The sequence below is a fragment of the Rhinopithecus bieti genome, unplaced genomic scaffold (genome assembly GCF_001698545.2).
Source record: "Rhinopithecus bieti isolate Rb0 unplaced genomic scaffold, ASM169854v2 scaffold_425, whole genome shotgun sequence".
Lineage (NCBI taxonomy): Eukaryota > Metazoa > Chordata > Mammalia > Primates > Cercopithecidae > Rhinopithecus > Rhinopithecus bieti.
Genome location: NW_016803361.1, coordinates 4,286,592 through 4,307,239, shown reverse-complemented (window position 1 = coordinate 4,307,239; position 20,648 = coordinate 4,286,592). Strand labels below are relative to the sequence as shown.

General features: G+C 42.8%; 1 protein-coding gene, 1 long non-coding RNA gene and 1 pseudogene across 8 annotated transcripts in view; 1 reads left to right on the top strand and 2 right to left on the bottom strand.

The window, feature by feature from the left end:
- Nucleotides 1-20,648, bottom strand: part of LOC108535171 (uncharacterized) — a 56,834-nt gene that overhangs the window by 27,644 nt on the left and 8,542 nt on the right. The gene's annotated exons all lie outside the window — the stretch shown is intronic.
- Nucleotides 1-20,648, top strand: part of CWF19L1 (CWF19 like cell cycle control factor 1) — a 36,146-nt gene that overhangs the window by 10,560 nt on the left and 4,938 nt on the right. For 6 of the 7 annotated variants that reach the window (XM_017880810.1, XM_017880800.1, XM_017880833.1 and 3 more), the window contains 7 exons: nt 1,217-1,431; nt 4,136-4,254; nt 7,387-7,471; nt 10,806-10,946; nt 11,855-11,969; nt 13,686-13,765; nt 20,007-20,216. In XM_017880810.1, the coding sequence (XP_017736299.1) occupies nt 1,217-1,431; nt 4,136-4,254; nt 7,387-7,471; nt 10,806-10,946; nt 11,855-11,969; nt 13,686-13,765; nt 20,007-20,216 (965 nt within the window). Of the gene's footprint in view, nt 1-1,216; nt 1,432-4,135; nt 4,255-7,386; nt 7,472-10,805; nt 10,947-11,854; nt 11,970-13,685; nt 13,766-20,006; nt 20,217-20,648 lie in introns of those variants that run through there. The other variant, XM_017880840.1, reaches the window with a different exon arrangement.
- Nucleotides 8,028-9,809, bottom strand: LOC108535151 (prohibitin pseudogene; annotated as a pseudogene).

The following is a 20,648-nucleotide window of genomic DNA, read 5'->3' as shown; positions in this document are numbered from 1 at the left end:
AGCGTGACCTTTGAGAGAGTGATGGGAGAGGGAAACTGATTGCAGGGGCTTAAGGAACTAATAAAGTAGGCTGGGCACGGTGGCTCATGCCTGTAATCCTAGCACTTTGGGGGGCTGAAGTGGGCAGATCATGAGGTCAAGAGATTGAGACCATCCTGGCCAACATGATGAAACCCCATCTCTACTAAAAATGCAAAAATTAACTGGGAATGGTGGCGGGCACCTGGAGTCCCAGCTACTCGGGAGGCTGAGGCAGGAGAATCACTTGAACCCGGGAGGCGGAGGTGGAGGTTGCAGTGAGCCAAGATCACACCACTGCACTCCAACCTGGCGACAGAGCAAGACTCCATCTCAAAAACAGAAACCAAAAAAAAAAAAAAAAAAAAAAAAAAAAAAACCAAAAGCAGGTAAAGCACTTAGCATGGACTGCTCTTCAGAAGTTCAAAACTGAAGACGAGGAAGTTTCTTAGTATGTGTGTTCATTTTGGATGGGGATGATTGAGCATGTTTTTTTCTGAACAGAAAGCGCCAGCTGTGTAGACTCAGTAGATGAAAGGGAGGTGAAAATTGATGGTGCAAGGTCTTGAAGGCAACAGGAGGGAATAGAAACAAGGCCACAAGCCAGGAATAACCCTAGAAGAGAGTAGAGTCTTAATTTTTCCTAAACACTTGCTCTTTCCAAATGTTTTCCTTTACTTGGAAGTTGCTACCTGCTCCCAAGTAGCTGGGACTACGGGCACACGCTGCCATGCCTGGCTAATTTTTTGTATTTTAGTAGAGATGAGATTTCACCGTGTGCATCTTTTCTAGACTGTAGCTTCCTTAGAACTGTATTTTTCTTCTCATTGCCTTTTCCTGTGTCCTGATGTCTGCATTTAAGTCCATGTAGAGTCTTCTCTAGAAGGCAGAAAGCCTTTTTCCTAATCTTCTCTTCTTAGCTTTTTCTAGTAATATTTGTAAGGCACCTGGTGTAAACATACTGGCCCGTGGGCTCAGTAGCCTCCATGTAGGGCTGTTTGTATTTACTGAGCAGGAATATTGTTGGTAGCCATTCACCATTGATGCCTAGCAGCCAGAAGGGAGTTGCTGGAGAGTTTACACTTCAGATATGTAAAATGGCAGGGACATAGGAGAGTCATGGGAGATTCATCCCCCTATTGATGGCTTTTCATTCTACAATTTTGACTAAAATTTGTTCGTTTTTCTTTGAACCCAGGTCGTAAAGGTATCTTCACTGGAAGCTCGGGGCTGCAGATTGTGTACCTCAGTGGCACAGAGTCCTTAAATGAGCCAGTACCAGGTTATAATTTTAGTCCCAAGGATGTGTCTTCTCTGAGAACGATGCTGTGTACAACCTCCCAGTTTAAGGGTGTTGATATCTTGCTCACATCCCCGTGGCCCAAGTATGTGGGGAACTTTGGGAATTCTTCTGTGAGTAGTACTTGTTCAGTTGGAATTTCTAAAAGCAAATTGCACTAGCTTGAGTTGGGCCTTTTTTCTTTTCCTGTTTATATTGAGTATTTTAGCTCTTGGGTACTTTTTTTAAGAAGTCTTTTGTGAAAATTTTCAGGATTCTAAAAGCTGTATCAACTGACCAAAGCAAAAGTTAATTTCATGAAAGTGTGCTTCATAGATGAGACTGCTGAAATCTTAGTTATAAAGGATTTTTTTTTATATTCTCTGCTTCAAGTGCCCTTTCCTAAGCCTCTTAATGTTTTGAGGCTTCATTGATTTTTTATTTTTTTGAGATGAGTCTCACTCTGTCACCCAGGCTGCAGAGCAGTGGTGCAATCTTGGCTCACTGCAACCTCCTCCTCCCGGGTTCGAATGATTCTCCTGCCTCAGCCTCCTGAGTAGCTGAGATCACAGTCACAGGCATGCGCCACTGTGCCTGGCTCTTTTTTTTTTTTTTTTTTTTGAGATGGAGTTTTACTCTGTCACCCAGGCTGGAGTGCAGTGGCGCCATCTCTGCTCATCACAACCTCTGTCTCCTGGGTTCAAGCAATTCTCCGGCCTCAGCCTCCCAAGTAGCTGGGACTACAGGCGCACGCAGCCATGCCTGGCTAATTTTTTGTATTTTAGTAGAGACGGGGTTTCACCGTGTTGCCCAGGCTAGTTGTGAACTCCTGAGCTCAGACAATCTGCCTGCCTTGGCCTCCCAAAGTGCTGGGATTACAGGCGGAATTTTTTGTATTTTTAGTAGAGATGGGGTTTCACCATGTTGGCCAGGCTGGTCTCAAACTCCTGACCTCAAGTAATTTGCCCACCTCAGCCTCCCAAAATGCTGGGATTACAGGCATGAGCCACCGTGCCCAGCCTAATTTTTGTATTTTTAGTAGAGAGGGGGTTGCCCAGGCTGATCTTGAACTCCTGGGCCCTAATGATCCACCTGACTTGGCCTCCCAGAGTGCTGGGATTACAGGTGTGAGCCACCATACCTGGCCAGATTTTAATATTTTATGAGTAATCTTGAAAAGGATGGTATACCAGGAGTGACAACTATCATGGGGAGTGAAATACTACACTGGTGGTAGTAAGCCTAAGGAATATTTTGAAAAGGTTATGTGTGAGGACAGAAAACATTGGCTGAGCTTCATTGAAGGGAAATGTAAGAATGCATTTGGGGACAAATCTCCATGGATGGATTCAGGATTATCAGTGATGATCCAGAAGTGGAGCCTGTACACCACCCCTTGCCAATTTCAGCACCATGTGTCCATGACCAAAAAGGCCAACAGGATACCAGGCATTATCAAGGAGGATGCTCTCTTCTTTTTTGACAAACCCGTGGTTACTCTTTACCTAGAATACAAGGGGTAGTGCTGGTTGGAGCATAAGGATATAGCAAAGCTAGGGAAGATCTAGAGAAAGGCTGCTAAAGTGATGAAGGAAGAGAGAAAGACACATGTGATGCTCTGTAAGGAAGGATGAGAAAATGAGGCCCCTTCGTCTTGCGGGGAGCTAAAAATTGATTTTGATCAAGGCTTATAAATAACCATACAGTATATTTATGGAGGAGAAAAGTATAGTTCACCAGTCCCTAAGACACTAGGACCGACCTCAAAGCTAATTCCCTGCCCTTCAGCAGAAACCTGAAGGAAACAAGCATAAGACAAAAGGAAATTCCTGCTTTACGTAGTGGAAAACAAACTTGGTTAGCTTATTTCCAAGTAATACCTTCTCTTAGAATACAGTTCATAAATAATGCTGTGGGTGAGAGATCACTTAATTGGTTGTTAACAGAATCTGAGGTGTTCTGGGAACAAGAATAAGTTTGGGCAAACTTCATGTTACTTAAGAAGGGTGTGGTTATGCCCTTCCTGAAACTGCTGCTTCCTTGACTCACGCAAAATAAAGGATTATATGCTCATGATGAAGTCCTTGAGTACTCTATATCAGATATTCTGTGGATCCTAGGAGCCCTGAAACGTAGCTTTTCACTTTGATTTTCTGAATTGACTATGACTCTCTGGACCTGTGAACTGCAGATGCAGTACAAACAAACTAGAGGCTGGGTGTGGTGGCCTACGCCTGTAATCCCAGCACTTTGGGAGGCCCAGGCGGGAGGATCATGAGATCAGGAGTTTGAGACCAGCCTGACCAACATGGTGAAACCCCGTCTCTACTAAAAATACAAAAATTAGCTGGGTGTGGTGGCATGTGCCTGTAATCCCAGCTACTAGTGAGGCTGAGGCAGGAGAATCGCTTCTCGAACCCAGGATGCAGAGGTTGCAGTGAGCCGAGATCGTGCCACTGTACTCCAGCAGCCTGGGTGACAAAGCAAGACTCCATCTCAGAAAAAAGAAAGCAACTAGAAGCCCAGTCTGTGGGCTCCAGAGGGAGAGCTTACTTTCCAAAAAAGGTTTTAATTATGTTTTGGGTATTGATATGGAGGAGTAACCTTTTAATCTCTGGCTTCCAACAGTTGTTCCTATTTCTACATTCATAATAGTTCAGCTCCCTTATTTAAGATTTTTTCTCTGATTGCCATATGTGTGAAATTCACTGTGCAATTCCTTCTGCCCACATTTGTATTCATGTATAAATTTCAAAGCCATTTCAAAATGTCTTATTATTTATTTGCATTTCTTGATAACTTTTGGTCTGTATGGATGACTAAGTTTTTGTTTACTAGGGAGAAGTGGATACCAAAAAATGTGGTTCTGCTTTAGCTTCCAGTCTTGCCATGGGCTTGAAACCAAGATATCATTTTGCTGCTTTAGAAAAGACCTATTATGAGAGGCTTCCATATCGGTGAGTAGCATTTCATTCTCTTTGGCTTTTTGAAGAATTTGCCATGGATCTTCTTTTTTTTTTTTTGAGACGGAGTCTTGCTCTGTCACCCAGGCTGGAGTGCAGGGGCCAGATCTCAGCTCACTGCAAGCTCCGCCTCCCGGGTTCACGCCATTCTCCTGCCTCAGCCTCCCGAGTAGCTGGGACTACAAGGCGCCGCCACCTCGCCCGGCTAGTTTTTTGTATTTTAGTAGAGACGGGGTTTCACCGTGTTCGCCAGGATGGTCTCGATCTCCTGACCTCGTGATCCGCCCGTCTCGGCCTCCCAAAGTGCTGGGATTACAGGCTTGAGCCACCGTGCCCGGCCTGCCATGGATCTTCTATATAAACTTCTCTTGTTCGTTTTTAACCATATAACGTCTTGGTTCCATTTGGTTACTCAGACAGTGAAAGAAGTGACTCTCAAGTGATTCATCTTCTCTGAGTTTGTTCCCTAAGTTGAAATCACTTTGGAATTCCTTCAGTTTCAGAATCAAGAACTTGTATCAGTTTTTTCCTTTTCAGGGCCAGGCATGGTGGTGTGTGCCTGTAGTTCCAGGTACTTGGAAGTCTGAGGCAGGAGGCTCGCTTGAGCCCAGGAGTTCTAGGCTATAGTGTGCAATGACTATGCCTATAAATAACCACTGCACTCTAGCCTGGGCAACATAGGGAGCCCCATTTCTTTAAAAATTTTTTTACCACAAATAAATATGAGATAATACATATGTTGATTAGCTTGATTTAGCCATCCCACAATATATACACATTTCAAAACAGCATGTTGTATACCATAAATACATACAATTTTTAGTTGTCAATTAAAAGTAAATGAGAAGGAAAAATAAAAAAAATTTTTTTTTTGTCTTTTTTTTTTTTTTGAGACGGAGTCTCACTCTGTCGCCTGGCTGGAGTGCAGTGGCATGATCTCGGCTCACTGAAACCTCCGCCTCCTGGGTTCAAGCGATTCTCCTGCCTCAGCCTCCTGAGTAGCTGGGATTACAGGTGCGTGCCACCAGATCCAGCTAATTTTTTTTTTGTATTTTTATTAGAGATGGGGTTTCACCATGTCAGTCAGGCTGGTCTTGAACTCTTGACCTCATGATCCGCCCACCTCAGCCTCCCAAAGTGCTGGGATTACAGGCATGAGCCACTGCGCCCAGCCAAGAAAATATTTTTTTTCTTTTTTTTATTTAGCACTCAGAGGTGGAGTTTTTATTTTTTTAATTTTTATGGGTACGTAGTAGGTATATAGAGGTCAAGTTAATTCTTTAAGAAAGAATATATTGCCAAGAAAACCAGTGTTTTACAAGTGAGCGAGTTAAGTAAAAGCTCAGAATTATCTTCACCGATGAAGGGCATGGATTATCCTTAAAATAACTTATTTCTCTTCTTTTTTTACAAAAGTAATATACACTTGTTGCCAGTTAAAAAAATGTAAGTGAGCAAGAAGAGAATACACCCCTTACTGTAATCCCACACCCTAATGCAGGATCATAGGTGATACAGCTTTTTCTGTTAAATCTCCATATATGCATTCCAGAAAATGTCTTGTTCTCTAAAATATACTGCAAAACAGAAGTTTTGGGAACAAGCCACTCAAAACATACACAGTTCTTAAGAATCTGAATACAGTTTTTCATAGAACATATGAAAATGGCCAATAGGGCTGGGCACAGTGGCTCACGCCTATAATCCCGGCACTTTGGGAGGCCAAGGCAGGCAGATCATGAGGTCAGGAGATCGAGACCATCCTGGCTAACACAGTGAAACCCTGTCTTTACTAAAAATACAAAAAATTAGCCGGGTATGGTGGCGGGCACCTGTAGTCCCAGCTACTCGGAAGGCTGAGACAGGAGAATGGCATGAACCCAGGAGGCGGAGCTTGCAGTGACCGAAGATTGCGCCACTGCACTCCAGTCTGGGCAACAGAGAGAGACTCCGTCTCAAAGGAAAAAAAAGGCCAATACACATGTAAAAAGATGCTCGTATCATTAGCCATTATGGTAATGCAAATCAAAAGCACAATGATATACCACTTAATACCCACTAGGAAGGCTGTAGTCAAAAAGGCAAATACGTAATAACAAGTGTTGGCAAGAATGTGGAGGAATTGGAACCCTCACACATTGCTGGTGAGAGTGTAAAATGGTGCAGCTGCTTTGGAAAACCGTTTAGCAGTTCTTGAGAGGTTAAACATAACAGGCAGCAGCATGGTAATGGCAATTTTATTCCTGTCCCAAGATAAGGGAAAACATATGTCCACACAAAAACTTGTACACAAATGATCATAATAGCATTATTCATAATAGCTCAAAAGTGCAAACAACCCAAATGTCCATCACCTGATGAACGGGTAAATTAAAAGTGGTAAATATATGATGAAATGTTATTTGGCAAGGAAAAGCAATGAAGTACTGATATGTGCTACAACATGGTTGAACCTTGAAACTTCATGTTAAGTGAATGAAGCCAGACACAAAGGACTACGCATTTTTTTTTTTTTTGAGACAAGATCTCATTCTGTATCCCAGGCTAGAGTGCTGAGGTACGATCATGGCTCACTGCAGCCTCAACCTGGTGGGCTCAAGTGATTCTCCTACCTTAGCCTTCTGAGTAGCTGGGACTATAGTTATGCACCACTATACCCAGTTAATTAAAAAATTTTTTTGTAGAGACAGTCTCACTGTGTTGCCTAGGGTGGTCTCAAACTCCTGGGCTCAAGCAGTTCTCTTGTCTCAGCCTCCCAAAGTGCCTGGCCTATTTTATTTTGGCTCTTTATTACACAAAAGAAGAGGCAATAGTAAAATGAACCCTCATGTGCCCATCACTTAGCTTGAACTATTGTCAACATTTTACTAATTTTACAACTCTTTTAAAGCCAAAAGTTGGAGTTTTGATGGTTTCTGAAGACATAATCTCATCTCTTCCTAAAACAGCCTTGTGAGGTAGGGATCGTTGCCCTATTAGACGGATAGATAGTAACTTATCTGAAATCATTTGACTTGTGATGAACTGAAGACCTCTGCTCTTTTTATGGCCCCATGGAGTCCACATATTTTGTCATTGCAAATCAAAAGTAAAATTGTAATATTTTGTCTCTCAAATATGTTCTAGAAACCATATCGTTCTACAGGAAAATGCACAGCATGCCACCCGGTTTATAGCTCTGGCAAATGTTGGAAATCCAGAAAAGAAAAAGGTAAAGATTCACCTATTTGGTGGAAAGTTGATATTCACGGTCTGCCTGATAAATGTATCTCTTGCCCAGTTTAGCATTCAGATCTTTTCTCCCTCACTGCAAGGTCCCAGCAGCTTCGGAGACTCCTTTGTAAAGATACGGTAATGAAAGGTCAAGTCTCTTTGGGTCTTTTTGTAGGAGAGTTTAAAGAAGGGTTTGGGAAAATAGGCCCAGAGGAGTAAAGGCAAAATATCAAATGAACAGTGTCTTTACTTTCACATCTATGTGGTTGTCTTTGTGAGTATTTGTGAATTTGCCCTCAGATGCTTGCTTACTTCTTTTAGCAACTTCATTTAGCTGAAATAAAAAAACCCCAAAGAGCTGGGCATGGTGGCCCATGCCTGTAATCCCAGCACTTTGGGAGGCTGAGGTGGGAGGATCACTTAAGTCCAGGAGTTTGAGACCAGCCTGGCCAACATGGTGAAGCCCCATCTCTATAACAAATAAAAAAATTAGCCAGGTATGGTGGGGGGCACCTGTAATCCCAGCTCCTCAGGAGGCTGAGGCAGGAGAATTGCTTGAATTTGGGAGGCGGAAACTGCAGTGAGCTGAGATCGGGCCACTGCACTCCAGCCTGGGTGACAAAGTGAGACTCTGTCTGGGGAAACAAAAAATCAAAAAACCCAGAGGACTTACCTAAGCCCTCCTTAGGGCTAAGATTTCCTGAGGGATATCTTAGTGATACCTAGAATCTATCTTTGTATTGGAAAACAGTGCAGTTGATGAAAGAGAATATACCAGAAAAGTAGGTTGTTTTTCTCACTTCTCTGAGAGCATTTCTGATTTCCCAGGGCCAAAACTGACCTATTATGGATTGAGACAGCTAAAATAAGAACAGTTAGTGAAGTGGGAAAATAGGCAGATAAAGAGTCTGAAGATTATTCCACTATCACATGCCATAGACAAAGCATACAAAAGATAAGCAAATCGATATTTTTTTTTCATAATATTTTAAGCTTTTTTTGGGGGGGGGGGTAGGGCGCGGATCTGAAGTGATTTTACCTTTATTTCCTTCACTTTAAGCCAATCATGAAATTTCACAGTGATTTCTAGGGTGGGGACAGAAGGAAGACAGTGTTAAGAATCATCAGGGCTGTGGCCCAGTTGGCTGCGGAAGTGCAGGCAGGGTGGCCCCTCAGGGGCAGCTGGAGGAGCATGGACTGCCCCGCTGGAAGGGAGGTGATGTTCCCAGAGTATGAGAGCTGGTACGTGATGTCCTCTGCAGCTTCCAGCTTGCGCAGCTCGATCAGGCTGTTCCCTGTGGTGGCCAGTAAGTTGGCGATCAGCTTGGCTGCCTTGGAATCGCCCTCAGAAGAGATGATGGCTGCCTTTTTCTGCTGCTCAGCCTTTTCTACCACAAATCTGGCGCTCTCTGCTTCCTGCTGAGCCACCTGTTTGGCTTCCACTGCTTCTGTGAACTCCTTCCCGAAGGTCAGATGTGTCAAGGACTTGTCATCCAGGATGAGCCCAAAGGTGGCTGCTCACTCCATAAGGTCATTGCTCATCTGCCTGGAGACCAGCTCTCTTTAGGTGATTAGTTCTCCAGCATCAAAGTGAGCCACCACTGGCTTGAGGATCTCGGTAGTGATGGACAGCAGCACATGCTCATCATAATCCTCTTCAGTGCTGGTCAAGATGCGAGGAAGCTGGCTAGCGACAGGCCCCCATGTGCACCGTGATGTCATTCTGTAAATCTTTGCTATCAGCGATGACTGGCACATTACATGGTCAAGAACGGCAGTCAAAGATAATTGGTTTCTGGACCCATGGAATGAGAAAGTGAATCCTTTCCCCTACCACAGTATTCTGTATTCCACAGAATTGGTCAAAGATGACAGCTCTTTGCCCAGCATCCACGTTATATAGGGCAGAGTTCACCACATCTCCTGCAACAGCTAAGTCCAGGCCAAACTTGCTGATGGACTCATAACACTCTGGCAGCTATGTTTTGTTCTGCTAGACCCTCTCATACCTGCTTCCACTTTGACCTCCACATAAATTCCCCAGCCTATTTTCAGCTTTTTTGCCCAATTCTTAGCAAGTTTAGATTTGTAATTTTTCTTTTAATTGCCCTTTCAAACTGAATAACACTTAGTATTTTCTGTCTGTTTTATTCTCAGGGACATGTTAGCCTCAGCCATAAGCAACTTATGCTTTAGTCAAAAGGTGTGCACATTATAAAATTTGGCAAGCATTATTAAATTCATCTAAAAATTTTGTTCCAATTTGTACCCCTACCCCAACGGTGTGTTTTGTTTTGTTTTGTTTTGTTTTTCTCTCTCCATAATTCTCACTGGATCACAGCAAAGTTTTTTTTTTTTTTTTTTTTTTTTTTTTTTTTTTTTTTTTTTTTTTTTAAGATAGAGTCTCTGTCTGTTGCCCAGGCTGGAGTGTAGTGGCATGATCTCAGCTCACTGCAACCTCTGCCTCGCGTGTTCAAGTGATTCTCCAGCCTCAGCCTCCTGAGTAGCTGGGACTATAGACACGTGCCACCACGCCTGGCTAATCTTTTGTATTTTTAGTAGAGACGGGATTTCTCCACGTTGGTCAGGCTGGTCTCTATCTTCCGACCTCAGGTGATCGTCAGCCTCCCAAAGTGCTGGGATTACAGGCATAAGCCACCACCCCCGGCCCTCATCAAAGTTTTATTAAAGTTTTTGCCAATGTGATAAATGATATATAATTGTTACTTAGTTGCAGTAGTAAGTTTAAACATCTATATCTTATCTAAAGTTTTCGATATCTGTGGCATTAGTGCAAGATTCCAGATATTAATATGAATATTTACTTCTTTGCTGCTAGTCTCTTAAGAAAATTTTATTAGCATATATAGCAGAATTTGTATAATATCAAGAGAGAGAAACCCCAAGTTCATTTGTAATTTTCATTAGGAAAAATGAATGGCAGTGCCACAATTCTGTGGACAAAGTACACAAAGATAAGGGACTCAGAGGCAGAAGCAGTTTGTCTTCAAGCGTTCAAGCGTTATAGAGCAAGTCCCTCTGGGGGACAGTTGTCACTATTCCATTATTCAAGTGAGAACTCCTGGTTTGTGAGGGCTGGGGCTCTGATTTGTTGTTCATTTCTTTGTCAGCCCTTGGTGAGCCCCTGCAGAGGCCACTGAATTGGCATTTGATTTACTGTTTATTCTCTGAGCTCTGGATGGGCTGGTTGCTGTTCTTTTAATTTTACTTAGTTTCACATGTTTTCCCTGAAATCTTCACAGTAAAATAGGTCGATTACAGTTGGATAAATAGTATATCCCCTAATGTCGTTATGTTCTTTTTCTCTAAAGTATCTTTATGCATTCAGTATTGTTCCCATGAAGCTAATGGATGCAGCAGAACTGGTAAAACAGCCTCCGGATGTCACTGAAAACCCTTACAGAAAATCTGGGCAGGAAGCATCCATAGGAAAGCAAATTCCTGCCCCTGTGGTATGTTCTGATTGAGGGCTGGCATTTTCTGGGCAGGGTTGCCCATTACATGTGTTCTTTTCCTGGTTATAGTTTAGTACATAAAACAAGTTTAATCCTTAGAATCTAAACCTTTTTTTCCCCCCTTGGGAAATCATGATGATGTTTAGAAAATCTTAGTGGATTTTAACTAAGCTTAGTGTTTTTTATTGTAGTTTGGGGTTAACAGTTTCATAGATTAGGTCTTTCTTTGTCCAAACTGGATTCATACGTTTGGGGTTACAGTTTTATTTGTAAAGTCTTTGTCTAAAGTTGATTATCTGTTCTTAGCTCTTTAGGCAAGGCCGTAGCAGTTTTGTAGCAATGTAATTTGTGATTTTATGATGATTGCTAGTAGGAAAATAAGATTCACTCTGAAGAAATTTTCTTAATAGCAGAGTTTTCTCAAATTAATTTTTTCCCCACTAAAGCAAGGAATGTCAAGTTCCCTTACTAGCATGCACAGTCTGCTTTCTCAGACTTTTCTTTCTTTCCGAGCAGCCTTCTCATCTCTCAGTCAAGGCTGAATTAGTCTTATTTGACCTGTGAAATTGTATGACTACACTATGTCCCTGTTGAGAGAAAAAGGAAAAGGGAATTTGGGTGGGTTCATGTTGTTCTGTTTTAGGCAAGAATTACTTTATAACTTGCATTTTAACTTGTTTTTCCAAAGAGATGAATTTGGCAGTAGTTTGGGTAAGCATTGATGTGTGACTGAGAGTTCAGGCGTCAGAATTGGGAAGATATTTTGCTTCCTTAGAGTATGCAGAAAGGACTGAGAAGAAAGAAAGATACGGCATCGCAGGAATGTTCTCTTGTATGTGAGTGGTTGGCTACTTATCTAAAGGTTGGTTGAATAATATTTAATCTTCTGCTTTTGGCCATTCCAGGAAGAATCAGCCTGTCAGTTTTTCTTTGATTTAAATGAAAAGCAGGGAAGGAAGCGTTCATCCACAGGTAGAGATAGCAAATCTTCTCCTCACCCAAAGCAGCCTCGCAAACCTCGTAAGTACCTTTATTCCAGAGGTCTCCTCTGTGAACAGTAACTGTTATTTTGGCTTTTGTTTGGAAAGCAGCATTGCTAAGAGAGCCTCTTCTGGCGGGGGAGAATTGTGCAATGATTCATTAGGACCAACAATAAAAATAAAATATAAACATGGCCTTGGCTGGGTGTGGTGACTGCACCATCTTATATTCCCACCAGCAGTGTATGAAGATTTCTGCTTTTCCACATCCCTGTCAACATTTGTTATAGCAATAGCCAGTTTTACAAGATAGGTCTCTCTTTTCCTCTCTCATAAATAGGTATGGTTCTCCAAGGGTGATGCTTTTATATACTTCTTAGACTCTGTATTTTCAGCCCATCTACTTGAGAGAGATGAGTTCCTTTTGCTAATTACCATTTAAAGAGATTTTCTTTGTCCTGAAAAGGCAGTCTTCTGTTGCTTATATACCCATATTGGGATAAAAATGTTGATATTCTTGGCCAGGTGCGGTGGCTCATGCCTGTAATCCCAGCACTTTGGGAGGCTGAGCCAGGCGGATCATGAGTTCAGAATTTCGAGACCAGCCTGGCCAACATAGTGAAACTCCTTCTTTACTAAAAATACAAAAGTCAGCCAGGTGTGGTGGCCTGCGCCTGTAGTCCCAGCTACTTGGGAGGCTGAGGTGGGAGAATTGCTTGAATCCGGGAGGTGGAGGTTGCAGTGAGCCAAGACCATGCCATTGTACTCCAGCCTGGGTAACAGAGTGAGACTCCATCTCAAAAAAAAAAATTGATATTCTTTTATAGCTTCAGATTCAGAAACTAGAGCTACATGAATTTTTATCTCGATTTATGTAATGCTGGAAACTGATTCACACTAAGTGTAATCCCAGCACTTTGGTAGGCCAAACAGCTGGATCACTTGAGGCCAGGAGTTCGAGACCAGCCTGGCCAACATGGTGAAACCCTGTCTCTACTAAAAATACAAAAAATTAGCAGGGCGTGGTGGCACCCACCTGCAGTCCCAGCTCCTCGGGAGGCTGAGGCAGGAGAATCACTTGAACCGAAGAGGTGGAGATTGCAGTGAGCCAAGATCGCGCCATTGCACTCCAGCCTGGGTGACAGAGCAAGGCCCTGTCTTAAAAAAATAAAATAAGACTGGCCTGACTTTTAGGCTGTTCTGAGGCGCTTCCTGCAAGAACTATGGAAAAAGCATCTTTCCTTTATGTCTGTAAAACATGATGAGGTAAAGAGCCTCCAAAACCAATATAGGTTCATAAAATAATAGAATGATCAAACTCGGAGGAAGGACTTTAAGGGTGTTTCATTGAGATTCTCTTTGTTCGTCTTTTTGTGTCACGGAAGAAGCTGACCTTAGGAGGGTAAATTTTCCAGGGTCATCGCTAATGGCGTAGTTGGGGCTATAATTAGGGCTCCTGACACCCTGTTCAGTGTTCTTTTGTTGTAGCCTATTGCCAGTTATGTGCTACTTTAGTCAGTGTGTGATTTTGCACTTGTGGGTTACCTACCTGTGGATTGGTTACAAATTCTAATGGAAGTTTAATTTCATTGAAAATGTTCATGGGGATCATAGTGAGGAACACAGGCTCAGCCCATTGTGGCAGTGTTGTATATCAGTCTTTTCAGGATATAAAAATCAGATAAGGCTAAGTTCTGTGGGGTGATTATATGCTGTGCTTGGACCATAGTAACACCCGGCTTTCTTTTACATGAAGCTCAGCCTCCAGGACCCTGCTGGTTTTGCCTTGCTAGCCCTGAAGTGGAAAAGCATTTGGTGGTCAGCATCGGCACACATGTGAGTTACTTCCTTGGACCTTTATAGAGAAGGAGATGCCTATTTGTTTTTTAGTAACTTTATTGAGGCATAATCTACATATAACATTTACCCATGTTTAAGTGTACGATTCAGTGATTTTCATAAGGTTACTGAGTTAGGCCACCATCACATAGTATAGTTTTAGAACATTTTTATCATGGCAGTAAGATCTCTTATGCCCATTTACAGTTAATCCCTGTTCCCAACTTTAGCCTCAGGCAGCAAGTAGTCTACTTACTATCTCCATAGTTTGCCTTTTTTGGACATTTCTTATAAATGGAATCATACAACATGTAGTCTTTTGTGTCTAGCTGTTTTTACTTAGCATCATATTCTTTTTTTTTTTTTTTGAGACGGAGTCTCGCTCTGTCGCCTGGGCTGGAGTACAGTGGCCGGATCTCAGCTCACTGCAAGCTCCGCCTCCTGGGTTTACGCCATTCTCCCGCCTCAGCCTCCCGGGTAGCTGGGACTACAGGCGCCCACCACTTCGCCCGGCTAGTTTTTTGTATTTTTTAGTAGAGACGGGGTTTCACCGTGTTAACCAGGATGGTCTCGATCTCCTGACCTCGTGATCCGCCCGTCTCGGCCTCCCAAAGTGCTGGGATTACAGGCTTGAGCCACCGCGCCCGGCCTACTTAGCATCATATTCTTGAGGTTCATCCATGTTGCAGCATGTATCAGTATTTCATTCCTTTTTATTGCCAAATCATATTCCAGTATATAGATATACCACATTTTGTCTATATCCGTTCATCAGTTGATGGACATTTGGGTTGTTTCTACTTTGTGGCTATTAGAAATAATGCTCCCATAAAATATCTGCATGGAAGTCTTTGTGTGGATATATGTTATTTATTTTGGATACACCTGGAATGGATTTGCTAGGTTATATGGTAAATTTATGTTTAACTTTTTAAGAAACTGCTAAACTGTTTTCCAAAATGACTGCACCATCTTATATTCCCACAAGCAATGTATGAAGGCTTCTGCTTTTCCACATTCCTGTCAACATTTGTTATAGTAGTAACCAGTTTTACAAGATAGGTCTCTCTTTTCCTCTCTCATAAATAGGTATGGTTCTCCAGGGGTGATGCTTTTATATACTTCTTGGACTGTCTGTATTTTTTAGCCCATCTACTTGAGTGTGATGAGTTCCTTTTGCTAATTACCATTTAAAGTGATTTTCTTTGTCCTAAAAAGGCAGTCTTCTGATGGCTTATGTACCCGTATTGGGTTAAAAATGTTGATACTCTTTATAGCTTCAGATTCAGAAGCTAGAGCTTTATGAATATATATATATATATATTTTTTTTTTTGAGATGGAGTCTTGCTCTGTTGCCCAGGCTGGAGTGCAATGGCGCAATCTCAGCTTACTGCAACCTCTGCGTCCCGGGTTCAAGTGATTCTCTCTCTTCGTCTTTTTGTTTCACGGAAGAAGCTGACCTTAGGAGGGTAAATTTTCCAGGGTCATTGCTAATGGCATAGTTGGGGCTATAATTAGGGCTACTGACACCCTGTTTAGTGTTCTTTTGTTGTAGCCTATTGCCAGTTATGTGCTACTTTAGTCAGTGTGTGATTTTGCACTTGCTTCCCGAGTAGCTGGGATTACAGGCACCTACCATCATGCCCGGCCAATTTTTGTATTTTTAGTAGAGACAGGGTTTCACCATGCTGGCCACGCTGGCCTCAAACTCCCGATCTCAGGTGATCTGCCCACCTCAGCCTCCCAAAGTGTTGGGATTACAGGCGTGAGCCGCCACACCCGGTCTATTAGTTTTTATCTAGAATTATGTAATGCTGGAAACTGATTCACAGTAACTGATCACGTCGAAGATAAAATTTCAGTTTTGCTTAGTAGTGGAGGGTGTAGCTTACTAATGACAGGAATACCCATATTCACACTCCTGGTGTGAGTATCTAGGAACCCAAGATGATGATAAGGTTGTTTAGTAAGTATTGAATCAGACTATGAGAACGGGACAGTCTTGAGTATGATTTTATTCAGGTGGTGGAAAGCTTGAATGTGTGTGTCTCATGGGAAAGTCATTCTACTTCACATTTCCCCAGATACTTTTGCTTGTGTAGGGCTGGATTAGATATTAAATAATACCCGTCTTCGACTCTCTTTTCCCTGGGTTTTCTATAGACCATTGTTCTTTTTCATTCATTTAGAATGCAGAAAGCTTAATTTTTAACACTGTAGTCACTGATGACTGGAACTGGATGTTCCCCAGGATTCCTGAGGAAAATATTTACAAGCTGTTTTTGTTTTGTGACAGTTTTGGGAGGTGGGGGCTAATAAGTGGTGATTAGGTCATGAGGACTCTGCCCTCATGAGTGGATTAATGTTATCACAGGAGTGGGTTATCATGAGAGTGGCTTTGTTAAAGTGAGTTCAGGTCCCCTTTTGCTCCTTGACTCTCACCCTCACTTGCCCTTCTGCCATGGGGTGATGCAGCACGAAGGCCATTGCCAGGTGTCAGTGCTATGCACTTGGACTTCCCAGTCTACAGAACCACAAGCCAAATAGATTGCTATTCATATAAATTACAGTCTGGTATTCTATTATAGCAACACAAGATGGACTAAGACAGTTCCTTAAATGTATAGTGCTTCTGAAGACAGGTGCTGTCATCCATTTCTCATTGATTTGTTCAACTTTTGGTTTCTGGGGTTGATCCTTTCAACTTATCCTAACAATCTGAGGACCCTTTTTTGTGTCTTCCTTCCTATAGACTGACTAGAGTTTCAATTTCATCTTGTACTTTAAGGGGTTACTCTTCTGCCTGTGTTGTTTCCACCTGTAGAGTCTCAGTCTTTTACATTTTAAAAAATGTCTTGGCCGGGTGTGGTGGCTCACGCCTGTAATCCCAGCACTTTGGGAAGCTGAGGCGGGTAGATCACGAGGTCAGGAGTTCACGACCAACCTGGCCAAGATCGTGAAACCCCGTCTCTACTAAAAATACAAAATTTATCCGGGCGTGGTGGCGGGTGCCTGTAATTCCAGCTACTCAGGAGGCTGAGGCAGAGAATTGCTTGAACCTGGGAGGCGGAGGTTGCAGGCCGAGATGGTGCCACGGCACTTCAGCCTGGGGGACAGAGCGAGACTCTTGTCACAAAACAAAAAAAAAGTCTTAATTAGTGGCACACTCCTATCTCTAGGGGGAGCACTAATGGGGTCAAAGCCTGTGACTCAACTGAGCCACAGAACCTATTGGATGACATCTTGGGTGGAATAAGAGCAAACTTGAGAAGCTCTAGCTTTTACAGCAGTGCCCTGTTTGGATGATCTCTTTTGCATCTTTTTTCCTTTTTGGATTAGTTTATGCCATTTTTCTCTCCCACACAATTTGTATAGTAAGGCAGGCTTTGAATTGCCTTCTGTTTGGGAAGCTTCTGTAGGTTCAAGATCACACGCAGGAGATAAGAGATTTGGAATGTGTGACATAACTCAGTGCTGCTCTAGGCCTCAGTGAGAAGTGACTTTTCTTTTCTGTTCATCTTTCTGTTGTCCAGGTTATCTAACTCAGGATGTGGGCCTGGGCAACAATCAAGGAAATCTGTTTTCTTCTCATCTAGGCCTGAAACTAGAGGGGAAAAAGGTCTTGTTTGTGGGCCAACCCAACATCCCAAGTAGGCCACATGAATATTTCAGCCTCAAGCCTACACTGTCCTTAGGTAGAAACTGCTTACAAACCTGTAATGACCTTTGGGTGTCTGGGGAAGGGTTTGGGATCTCTTCCCTGCAACTTTTCTTTTTGATTGCCTTTTTTTGTTTGTTAAATTTTTTTTCCCTGGCTTTCTGTTTGCCATGCCTTCCTCAAAGGTAGTACATAGAATTGTGCTGATGGTCCATAGCCACAGATTAAAAGGGGGAAGGGCTGCTGACAGTCTAAAAAATTATTGCAAAATCAATGCATTTTACTTATGGGGAGAACCATTTATTCAGGTCCTATTTATACATGGTTAGAGATAATTCTAGTATAGAACAGATTAGAAGGTGAGATTTTGAAAGAGAGAGGAGATTAGGCAAGTGTGAAACTATTCACAAAAATTGCAAGTACAGGATTAGAGATGGTGCGGAGGAGCTATTTAGTTTAGACATCATTACCTAAAGAATGCATATCATCATAGAAAAGCTGATGTTTATGGCAGTGACCTTCTGACAAAAAAAGCTAGAAGACTCAGGCGTCTAGAGTAATCTTTTTTTTTTTATTTTTTTTATTTTTTGAGACGGAGTCTCGCTCTGTCACCCAGGCTGGAGTGCAGTGGCCAGATCTCAGCTCACTGCAAGCTCCGGCTCCCGGGTTCCCGCCATTCTCCTGCCTCAGCCTCCCGAGTAGCTGGGACTACAGGCGCCGCCACCTCGCCCGGCTAGTTTTTTGTATTTTAGTAGAGACGGGGTTTCACCGTGTTAGCCAGGATGGTTTCGATCTCCTGACCTCGTGATCCGCCCGTCTCGGCCTCCCAAAGTGCTGGGATTACAGGCTTGAGCCACCGCGCCCGGCCTAGAGTAACCTTTTAAACAAATACAATATAAAGTGGTTATTATAAAAATAAAAAAAATTTTTAGTGCCTATGAGGTTTTCATCAACTTTAGTCATCTGGCAAATTAAGTTTGTCAACATGCCCAGTCCTCTCTGCCAAACCAATCAAGGACAATCATGCTTTAGTATCTTTCCAATACATATCCTGTCATTCTATTGGACTTTCTTATTTAGATGAGAAATTATTCCCTCCTTCAGCCTTAACTTTGAGCCCACCACACTAAGAGTATACTTGGGATAAAGTTTTTTTTTTTTTTTTTTTTTTTTCCCGAGACAGAGTCTTGCTCTGTCATCCAGGCTGGAGTGCAGCGGCACGATCTCGGCTCATTGTAACCTCCATCTTCCAGGTTCAAGCAATTCACCTGCCTCAGCCTCCCAAGTAGCTGGGATTATAGGCGTGCGCCACCATGCCCAGCTAATTTTTGTATTTTTAGTAGAGATGGGGTTTCACCTTGTTGGCCAGGCTGGTCTTGAACTCCTGACCTCACGATCCACTCGCCTCGGCCTCCCAAAGTGCTGGGATTACAGGCATGAGCCAGTGCGCCCAGTCTGAATAATTGTTTTCTAACATATCTATGTTTGCCTATACTGCTACTCAGTGGGCCCTTCTGTGCTCACTCATGGCATCTTCCCATCAGAAAATATCTGAGTGGTAGAACATTCTTGCATGTTTTGGTTTTTACAGAAATATTTTTAGTTGCCATTAAAGGCTGACATCCATTGTTGGAAACCATTCTTTTCTGCCTCTTTGGATGCATCTGAGTTTGAGGTTTTACTTTCCTTCTACCCCATTAGGTTGTATGTTTGCTTTTGTTTTGTAGAGTTTAGTCAGCAGCTTAAGGCTTAGGAACAATAGATACTAAGCATGCCATCTTAGCCTTTTTTGTGAGCCCAAGGAGTAAGTATATTTGAGGGTGGGGGGTGGGAATGAAAGCTACTGGGGAGGCAGAAAGTGATCATTTTCTTTTTTTTTTGGGACGGAGTCTCACTCTCACCCAGGCTGGAGTATAGTGGCACGATCTTGGCTCACTGCAACCTCTGCCTCTTGGGTTCAAGCAGTTCTCCTGTCTCAGCCTCTCGAGTAGCTGGGGGACTGCAGGCACATGCCATCACAGGCCTGGCTAGTTTTTGTATTTTTAGTCAAAATGAGGTTTCACCATATTGCTCAGCCTGGTCTGGAATTTCTGACCTCAGGCGGTCCACCTGCCTCGGCCTCTCAGAGTGTTGGGATTACAGGCGTGAGCCACTACCCCAGCCACAAGTGGTCATTTTGAAATCAGAAGTTGTATCTTTTTGTGGTTCAGGGTGATAAAAACTGAAAAACTGTTTTCAAGTTTGGAGCCTGGGAGGGAAAACGCAGCGATTTGTTCTGGTCTCCCTCAGCTCAGTGTGTTTGAAGCCAAAAGCCTGTTTGTGTGCCTCTCCCAATTCATTTACTCCTAGTTCATTTGCTACTTGTATAGAAATTTTTTATGTCTAATCTGATTCTTCAGCAGATACTTGAGAACATTGTTGCTGCAATCTCTAAAATCAGAGTTTTTAAAGAAAGAATTTTTATTAATAACCTCAAGTACTTCCCCTACATCCTAAGACTCACTGTTTGTATAGGCTTTTCTCCCTGGAGAATCCTACATGCTGTACTGATGTCTCAATTCTGTGTGCTGCTTCTTCAGTGCTACCTCGCCCTGGCCAAAGGAGGCTTATCTGATGACCATGTCCTCATCCTGCCCATTGGACACTACCAGTCAGTGGTGGAGCTTTCAGCAGAGGTGGTAGAAGAGGTGGAGAAGTATAAGGCCACACTGAGACAGTTCTTTAAGAGTCGAGGGAAACGATGTGTTGTATTTGAGAGAAATTATAAGAGCCATCACCTCCAGCTACAGGTAGGTGATCTGTTCATAGAAACTTGGAAGGGCACTATGGGGACCTTCATATTGGTAAATAAATATTTAAATAGGCCGGGCGAAGTGGCTCATGCATGTAATCTTAGCACTTTGGGAGGCCAAGGTGGTTGGATTGCCTGAGCTCAGGAGTTCGAGACCAGCCTGGGGAACACGGTGAAACCCCGTCTCTACTAAAAATACAAAAAAATTAGCTGGGCATGGTGGTGGGCGCCTGTAATGCCAGCTACTCTGGAGGCTGAGACAGGAGAATCGTTTGAACCTGGGAGGTGGAGGTTGCAGTGAGCCGAGATTGTGCCACTGCACTCCAGCCTGGGCAACAGAACGAGACTCCCATCTTAAAAAAAAAAATTTAAATAATGTTTAGCTTTAATATTTAAAGTATTTAATATTTTTATATTACTATTTAAATAA